Consider the following 9,418-nt stretch of genomic DNA (forward strand, 5'->3'; position numbering starts at 1 on the left):
GTATAAATCACAATACTTTCAGAAACTGAAAAGGCATTATTTGGGACAGCTATGAATTTTCTTGGGGTCTGTTCGATTTGTCAGTCTACCTTAGCCTTCTGCCTTGCGGTAGGGATACATTATAAAGCACCGCCCTCACTGGCTGTCCAGGGTTAACATTGCTTGTATTTCTGCCTTCCTGGTGCAGAGGGTGAGTAAACACGCCACTCCTTCCTAAAGCGTGTGAGATAATACGATATCGTTGACCCCGGTGTCAAACTGCAAAGATTATTGACCAGAGAAACATTTAACCACCACAGGTCGGAGTCGGCGCAGTCTGTTGCTGTTAGCAACCACGGAATAATCCCATGTGACAGTCGCGGTCACGTGACGAGGAAAAGTAAATGCGCGGTACTTCGTTAGTATTTGAACCATTTCTTAGTTAATATTGTCACATACAAATGCCACTGTGGACATGTTTTTATTCTGTATGGCTCCAAAATGCTTTTAACTTTTTTCCCAAGACGGATTTCACGCAATGCAGAGCAACGGTGCAAAGACAGAGGGAGGTCGGCTAAGACCTGTCAGCGGTGCCAGCAGACAAATCCGTAAAGTCCAGACAAGGAAGGTTCCTTATAGAGTTGGATACAGCTGGAGCAAAGGCGGGAGGCTGAAGGAGCTGAGAATAAGGTAAGACGCTGGGTTTATTGTATTCAAGCTTACTGTTCTTGTAAATTATAATTTTCCTTATTTTTATTTATTTATTTATTTATTTATTTATTCATTCATTCATTCATTCATTCATTCATTCATTCTTCAATCAATACAGGCACCTAGCTAGAAAGTTCCTGAAGATATGGATCCGGAACACCTTTGGCCGACTTCTTCCTCATAAAGCCAAGTAATAACTTCTATTTATTCAGCAAAGGAGATTTTGAAGATGAATTTATGTTCATCTGTCTGTCATTATCAAGTCTCCTATCTGAATCCGAGGTCTGAAGTTCAAGCACAACCTGTATGTTGCATGTTGCAGGTCTTACTATGACCGTGTGTTGCTGAGACGAGCCTTTGGTGGATGGAGAGATGAGTGGTGGACAGCCAGACATGAGTGGAGTCTTACATTGAGGGCTGAGTGTCATTACAGGTCAGTTCAGGTGCTGTGCTTAAGCGTGGTTGTCAGGTACTTATAGTTTACTTGATCTTGTTTTTTCATGTGAATGTGCTATTGTAATTTGTTATATCCATATAATACAATATATCAATAGTTCCCTACCTCCCAATTTACTGTCTTCTATCTGGAGCCCCCCTCCTCAACACTTATGACTTGTTCAGCAAAATTTCTTTTATTATTCAGGATTTTAAGCTCTAGACTAATACCTGAAATTAAGCAATTTGACATAATTGTATGGTCACTTACAATTTGTGGATTTGAGTATTTCTTGCACCACTGAACTTCAATGTTCAGCAGACCCAGAAAGCATGCTCACAGATGATTATAGTGCATTGTCTATGCTAATGAATACGTCTGTGTTACAGGTATTATCTGTGCAATTTAACATTCCATAGCTGGCGAATGTTCATGTTGTTGCAGAGGGAGAAGAAAAACAAATTACAAATGGCTCAATCACATGGTATGATGTCACATGAGAGCATATCCAAACTCATGTTTGGTCAGCAGCTGTATCATCTATTGCTTTGTTTGCTGATCCAGCTGACAGGCAACGCATGCGTCTGGTTTGGGACAGGTGGGAGGTCTTCATAGAGGTGAGGCGACTGAAGATGACAATGCTAGAATCGGCTTTTGAGCAGAACAGACTTGCAACTCTACAGTAAGTTTACCATATCTGCAAAGCTGAATGCTGTACAGATGCCTTACTGATGGTACTGAGTGATGGGATATTTTTTGTGTGCAGTTCAGCATGGAACTTTTGGCAGACTAGATTCCAGCAGCATCAAGACCTTCACGCACTGGAGGACCAAGCCCTCAAACAGCAGGCACTTATTTTACAGAGGAAGGTAAAGATCTTATACAACTCATTCAAAACTCATGCACCCTGCTTCAATATAAACACTGACCATCATATTTCCCTTCCCACTTCCCACTGTTTGCACTGCTCTTAATTTTTCAAAGGCTTGGCTTCAGTGGAAAGGAAGGCACAAAGCTTTATGTTGCCAGAAAAAGAAAGAATCCACAGCTTCACTTCATTTCATTCTCAAAGTGAAAAGAAAAACATTGCATCAGTGGATGAGTTATGTGTCCAGCTATCGAACCCAAAAAGAGTCACAAGGTCATTTTAATATTCCATTCAGAATACACAGTTTTTTCATCTAAAGAAATACATCTAAAGCTGTGTTTCTCAAATTTCTCTCATTTGTGTTTTGATTTATGTTTCAGCTAAAATTCAGCTTTCCTGTTATCTCCACCTGGTGAGGAGATGTTGGAGTATTTGGCGAAATGCACTACAAAGCAAGTGGAGGAATGAGGACCGTATGCATGCTGCAGGGCAGTTAGCCATACAAAGCACTCAACGTAGAGCACTGGAACATTGGAAAACTTGTATCCTAAACAATGCGTAAAATTAAAATATCTTTCATTTTCATACAAACTACAGCACCATGGACAGACCACAATAAGATAGTGAGTTCTTATGATCGTCAGTTTGATTCTTGAGCTTTTTAGTAGATGTGGTGCTGTGCAAAGGTGAAGCTGAAGTAAACCAGATGGCAATTCAACACCATCAACATCATCTATTGGTGAGAGCCCAAAATCAAACAGCAAAAGAACAGAGTGAGATAATTTCATGTATATATTTCTGTGTATTGTTGTTTCAGACTGCTGGATTGAAGGGACTTTCTCTCAATATCATCTTGAACAAAACACATCGCTTGAACAACAACATAGCCCTCCAGCATTATTATCAAAATGTAATTTAGAAACACTCATCCTAAAATTGCATTATATGTTAATTACCTTTATGAGAGTCAAATTTTGCATCAGTGATTTAAGTTTTTGGTCTGTTTTTTTTTTTTTTTTTTTTTTTTAATAGATGATGAGGAAGTTCTGGAAGCTGTGGCAGGACCACCTGGAAGAGGCTGAAGACAAGAGTTTTCAACAACTTACTGAAATGGCACAGACTAAATACAGGTATTTTTATTTTCCTGCACTGCCAACAGCAGGGGTTATTTACAGTCTCTGTCTCACTCCTGTCCATTCATCCATCTATCCCATTCTGGTGAACCTGGAACTGAACCTTAGTTGTTGATCCTTGAGGGATTTTTGGCACAAATTTTGTACTGACATTCTTTAGGACATGAGAATTAACTATTAGGAATTTTGTGATCAAAGGCCACCTTACAAAAAGTCATTTTGGAGATAACTTACAAAAAAAAAAATCTTATGAAACAGTTTAACTAAAATGCTCACAATAATAAAATGACACCTTCTGTTCAAATAATCCAAGTTCAAGTTCACTTTGACATCCTAATGTTCAACAAAAACACAGGAAGGGGAGATTTTGACAATATTTTCTGCAACTTGGTTGGTGGGTGGAACTACACAACTGAAAGTTCTCATCACTTATTTAATCTGTAGTCAACATCATTGTGTTTTTATTATTGTTCATAGATTTGCATCTAAATGTTCAAAATGCAATTCCTGGTTAATTGGGATTTAGATATTTAGTTAAACTGTTTCTTCTTTAACAGCACATCACTGTTAAGCAGCTGTTTTCACTCTTGGAGGGAGAAATTTTCTGAACGGAGACACATGCAGGTATTTTTTTTGACAAGGACAGCATTTTCACTACAATAAATGAGAGGCATTTCACTGTCAAGTAAAATTTCACTTAGACTGTCAGCATGTTAGTGCCTTCAGTTACTTAGTTTAAAATGGCTTAAATTATTATTTCTATGAACTATTTTGATAACCAAGAAACATTTGCATCACAGAAAATTCTATATATTTGGCTATTATTGAGACAAAAATAGATTTTAGAATTTGTTGACTTGCCTTTTGTGAAAATTGTGAGGATTTCTCAATAATCTCTGAATTTATTGAGAACAAGGAATTGAAAGCATGTTACTCTGTAGGAACTGGAGCATCGCGCAGATATTTGGTTTGCAGAGCACCTGCTGCCTCAGTATTTCAAATTGTGGGTGCAGTTCACTCTGCAGAAGAGATGCCATACAGAGAGGAGACACAAGGCAGAAGTGTATAATCAGTGAGTTGCTGTCTTTTTACACCAAACTTGAAGTTGTTCTGACATTTGTGACCATTTGTGATCGGATTTGTTTGTGCATGATGTTATCAGGCAGCGTCAGTACACTTGGGTGTTTTACACCTGGTGGGGACGGTCAGAGAGGCACAAGGAGCAAATGCTCTCTCAGCGGATGGTATGCCAGCTACAGATCAAAAACTATGTTGCTGATTAAGAGCACAGCTGTGTATAAAACAGATAACCTGTTTTGTCAAAAGGCAATCCTACATGAGGAGCGATGCCAGATGCAGAGAGCCTGGGATCACTGGAGGCAAAGGACAGTGCACCGGCTCAATGAGGAGGAGAAGCAGAAGGCTTCAGATGGTCTGTATAGGCAAAGACTTCTCCACAAGGTGATGACACAGTGGAAAAACAACAGCACTGAGATTCGAGAAAGGTGAAACAAACTTGGTGTTTTTGAATTGATTGATTAGTTTTAGTACAAGTACATCACACTTGTTGTTTTTTATCTGGATGCTCATCAGAAGAAACCAAGAGCAGCAAGCCTGTCATCGAGGTGACCTGCAGCACATGAAATGGGCCTTGGACAGATGGAAAAAGGTACCTTTTGGAGTTGTTGTCCTAGCCAGTATTAAACCCATCATTTTCTAACAGACATCTGTTATTTTTGGTTTTTTGGCTTAAGAGGCTCATGATGAAGTAACTACAACTCAAATGTCCAAAAAAAAAAAAAAACTCTGAAAGATTTTCTATATTGCCTTTTTTTGAGAAGCTGAAACCATGAAATGTTTGACATTTTTGATTAAAAAAAATTGCTGCAGCTCTACATATTTTTGTAGAAAACCAAGTAGTTATTTGCATTTATCCACATCTGGTCTCTGTGAGTTTATGACTCTTTTGTTTTTGATCAGTTTGTTCAGAGGCAGAAAGTGAAAAAAGGCAAACTGGAGGAGGCACAACATTACCATGAAGCTAAACTTCTCAAACACACCTTTATGGCTTGGAAGGTACATAACTGTCAGTTACAGGCAGTATAATCGTATGAAATCATATGTCAGGGGGTGAGAAAGAAAACACGAAAGCTGCTTTATCATACCCTGCTGAATTCACAGACACATCACCTACAAATGTCTCAGATCTACAGAAGGACGGAGGAACTTCACAAACAGAAAACACAATGCTTTCTCAGGTATTCAACACAAATACATAGTCTTTAAAATCTGAAATCAATGTCTGGCTTTTTCATATTAGAAACTACAGGTACTGTATGTCATCAGTTATGTCTCTTCAGGACAGTTATGTCGGTGTGGAAGAAGAATGCAGGTCTGCAGGCAGAGGCCCAGCTCATGGAGAAACAAGCACAGAATCACTTGAAGCACTTTCTTCAGTTAAAGGTAATAAAGCTATCTGATTTCTTAGTCTTAAAGCAGCTACTCTATTTTTTACAACATTGTCCCTTTGCTTTTTGGCACTATATTGTTTGAAGGTGTTTCTTGCATGGAGAGAAGCAACCAAATGTGCAGTGTCACAGCACTACCAGCAGGAGGAAGCAGTGAAGAGGCTTCAGAGATCCATAAACCAAGGTAACAATCATAGACTACATAAAACAACACAGTTTCGACTTCATTTCAGTGTTTACATTCCTAAAAACTGAAATTATATTTATGTGGATATCATCTCTCTTCAACCCAGAAAGTGTCCAGTTCGTATATTGAAGTATATTTTGACCAAAGTATTTCAATAGTAATGCACATTTCTTGGATTTTCAGCTGCATGTGTTTATTTAACATGATTGAATTTCTTTCACATTCCTCCCATACAACATATCCATAAAATAGCGGATAGGAAGTTCATAACCTGAATAAAGCCAAGAGATGCTTTCTTTTCAAACATAAATATCCTTGATCCTAATTTGTTACAGTGGTTCCTTGTTTGAAGGGAAACCTCAATTCCTCCAGTTCTCCCAGAAAAATGCAAATATCATCTGCTTCTCCCTATTTTCATTGGTATTGTAATGTCCTTGACCCAAATTTTCCAACATACATCTATGTAACTCTGTTTAGGGTGTCAGCTGCGGCATTTAAGACAGTGGAGGAGACAAACCAGAGAGACTTTCATGGACAGGCTGCATATGGAAAAAGCCAGACAGCACCACAATTTCAAACTCCTGTCCAAAGCAATGAAAATGTGGAACATGTATCACTTCCAACACCGAAAACACAAGGTTTGATATTCACTTGCCCTCAAAAGTATCTACAAAGCTCATGCTTTGACAGTAATTTTTAAGAATTTGACTATTTTATAGGTGATGAAACGACAAGGGATCCTGTTGCTGAAATTAAAGCTGAACCAGACCTACTTTGAAAAATGGAAAATAAAGGTATGTTGATGTTATGTTTAACGTTATGTTTACACATAAAGATCAGCTTCATTGTCATGTCATCCAACACAAGGAGATAATTGTCCCAATATGGAAAATTACAGTGAGCAGACATCAAAATCATATACGTGTATATGTGTTGGATTTAACACAGTTCAACAGGCTGTGACTTTGATTTCCTTCCTGATAACAGCTGCAGCACAGACAGAGAGAAGTTTACCAGACTGAGCAGGCACTCTGGCACTGGTCTCTAACGCTACAGGCCAAGGTAACATTGTTTTCTCAGGACCTCACAAGGAAATCAAGAGAAAATAATTGTAGATGTGGTACTTGCTCAGTACGGTATGTCTTATTGTTTGTTGGTAAACCTGATGCAGGTTCTGTATGGATGGAGACTGTGGGTCTCTGAGCAACGCAGAAGGCAGGAGCAGGCGGCCAGAGCTGCATTGGTTTACAGAAATCAGCTGCTGAAGGAGGGTGTGACACGCATTCTCACATATGCAGCTCATATGAATGATCTCACAGCGAGCATCACACAACAGACACACAAACAAGTACGTGTGTGTGTTTACTAAATTTACTTCACTTAAGATGTATTGAAGACCATCTGCTCAAGTCTCTCTGTCCTGTAGAGGTCACACCATCTCCAAAGAGTGGTGAAACGTTGTGCTATGCACTGGAAACAGCGGGCACTCTGTAAACCACAACAAGAACAAGTAATCCAGAAACAACCATCAAAAAAAACCGTGACCTTCAGTTTGACTGCCCCTGGGCTGACCTCGGCTGACTCAGTGGAGCAGGAAGACGAAGGAGTGCTCTGCAAGCTGTGAGTCCACAACAGACCGGGAATCTGTGTTCAACACATGGGATATACATCTTACAGAGCTGTCATGTTTTGTAGGCTTCCCACCCATACGCCTCGACGGCAGCCACGCTGCAGTGCAGAACTGTTTGAGTCCCCACTTATGGTCTCTACACATGAAGGGTAAATCATTGTACCTGCATTTCATATAAATTACATATCAGTTCATATTTTAAATCAACTTTGGTAAAGACTTTTGCATTTTTCTTTTTTAGCACCCATAACCACTGTGGCATCAGCAACACTAATGCAATCTCTCTACAAAAAAAGCATCACGCAGTGCCATTCTTCCTTCATCCTTCCAAAGTCCTTGTTTGCACCACACATCAAAGCACCGCCATTACTAAACCTTCTGAGCCTCTTGTGTCTGGAGTGGACTCCTCTCAGGGGATCCATGACCAAGATCTTCTTTTACCTCCGTCTGCTTTCTTGCCCACTGGATTTCAAAATATGGTAACAAATATCTATTTATCTGGGACAGATCATTATGCATTTGGTGCGAAATGAAGTCACTCAACTTGGGTTATATCATGTTATGTTTTTTTTCCCCCAAAGTTGGGAAAGACACACAGCCTCAGCTCAAGAACTGCCCCAGCTGAGTCTTCTCATCAGTTTGTTAAACATAAATCCAAATATCCAGGTATGGTGATGCATTTTTCCCCTTTTTTAATACGTTACAAAAACTACTGATGTTGGATTTGAAATGTCATGGTTAAAAGAAGTTGCTCTTTTGTGTTTTCAAGCAACACCTTTGCAAGTATCTAGTGAAGAAACTGAATGTTTTCATGGAAAAGAGGAATTAACTGGTCCCACAGCAACTCTGACAAGAGAACTGCTCAGCATTCAGCAGGACATGAAGAGTTTCCAAGAGGACAGGAAACGGCTTCGGTGAAACAAAGAAAAGACCAGCTTCTCTTTTTTTTTTTTTTTTGTGTCGATGTCCACATTTTCAACATAGTGGTTTGGTTTGTGTTTATCTGCTCAGGGGATGGCAAAAACTGAAAGAGATATTGAAAACATGGCTGCAGACCACTGGAGAGGATGAACAAATGGACAAAGATTCTGTTTGTCAGGAGTTGCTTGTGGTAAGAAGATTAGATGTTGAATGTACACATTTTTTAATTATCAACAAGTAAGTTACACAACATCAGCATTAGCTTGTCGGCTTTGTGATATTAAATCAAATATAATTATATTGCGCCAAATAACAAAGTTGTGTCAAGGCACTTTACACATAGAGCAGATTTAGACCAAATTCTTCATACAGTTACACTAAGAAATTTTATGATAAGCTCAGAATTTTCCTGCCATTGTTGATATTCGTGAAACATGAATGACATTTTAAGTTGGTCATTCATTTCAAATCTATGTATACTTTCAATTACAAACAATTAATATAGAAAATGGGGGGAAAAAAAAAAACGTATTTCTGTATTCTTTATTGCTCTGTGCAACAAGTAAAACCGTGATAAACAATGTGGCATATTGAATTAATGCAACAGGGCACAGTGCCAGTGTCAAGTTACTTCAAAGTAATTTCTCAAATGGCACTGATCGCTTAAATTTTGCATGCACATAATCGTTTGAGGCCAATAACTGTCTGGCTTAAGCATTCTGAGGTCATAGAAGGTCACTGCCCAAATCACTGACACTTTTCTTGCTTGTGTCAAAGTTGATGTTTTTGTATATTTACAGTTGGAGGAACGTATTGAGAGCCTGTCCAGTGATCTAGGAAAACGAAGGCCAGTGATGCTGCTGCACTCAGAGAGAATCCAGCACTTACAGAGCGTCCTCCATACTTTAGGAGTTACTTCTTCCTTTCAAAAAATAAAAGACATGGAATGTAACCACTCTCCATTTACAACCTAACAGGAAGCAGTGACACCCCTCACAATGACTTACAAAGTGATTACACCTGCTGTTTGTCCAATATAGCCATATTTATTAAAATAATGTCAACACTGACTAAAGGCTGCAGGA

The 9,418-nt window shown here is 39.0% G+C and overlaps 1 protein-coding gene across 7 annotated transcripts; it reads left to right on the plus strand.

Moving 5' to 3' along the window:
* The first annotated feature begins 114 nt into the window (after positions 1–114).
* Positions 115–9,338, plus strand: sfi1 (SFI1 centrin binding protein). 7 transcript variants are annotated; one of them, XM_029501681.1, is made up of 33 exons: positions 115–190; positions 300–390; positions 504–669; positions 809–880; positions 1,013–1,123; positions 1,516–1,610; positions 1,691–1,808; positions 1,893–1,995; positions 2,111–2,267; positions 2,375–2,536; positions 2,663–2,733; positions 2,812–2,904; positions 3,027–3,124; positions 3,685–3,751; positions 4,069–4,199; positions 4,290–4,371; positions 4,454–4,632; positions 4,721–4,796; positions 5,108–5,203; positions 5,309–5,385; positions 5,488–5,590; positions 5,683–5,779; positions 6,260–6,420; positions 6,502–6,576; positions 6,770–6,844; positions 6,954–7,130; positions 7,209–7,402; positions 7,478–7,561; positions 7,654–7,891; positions 7,994–8,078; positions 8,182–8,326; positions 8,424–8,523; positions 9,134–9,338. In XM_029501681.1, the coding sequence occupies exons 2-33, from the start codon at positions 384–386 to the stop codon at positions 9,305–9,307; spliced, it is 3,669 nt and encodes a 1,222-aa protein (XP_029357541.1). In that variant the 5' UTR covers positions 115–190; positions 300–383; the 3' UTR covers positions 9,308–9,338. The 7 variants fall into 7 exon arrangements, with proteins under 7 accessions (XP_029357541.1, XP_029357537.1, XP_029357540.1 ...); XM_029501677.1 differs by having other exon boundaries at positions 2,663–2,904; XM_029501680.1 differs by having other exon boundaries at positions 300–379; positions 2,663–2,904.
* Positions 9,339–9,418: the final 80 nt, after the last annotated feature.

This window comes from Echeneis naucrates, chromosome 5, assembly GCF_900963305.1.
Source record: "Echeneis naucrates chromosome 5, fEcheNa1.1, whole genome shotgun sequence".
In the NCBI taxonomy this organism is placed as follows: Eukaryota; Metazoa; Chordata; class Actinopteri; order Carangiformes; family Echeneidae; genus Echeneis; species Echeneis naucrates.

Bases quoted from the DNA above. Each gene is read 5' to 3' on its own strand.
- sfi1 (XM_029501677.1), top strand. The intron at 6,845-6,953 runs GTAACATTGTTT...AACCTGATGCAG, and splicing joins CTCTAACGCTACAGGCCAAG to GTTCTGTATGGATGGAGACT. The intron at 8,327-8,423 runs GTGAAACAAAGA...TTATCTGCTCAG, and splicing joins GAGGACAGGAAACGGCTTCG to GGGATGGCAAAAACTGAAAG.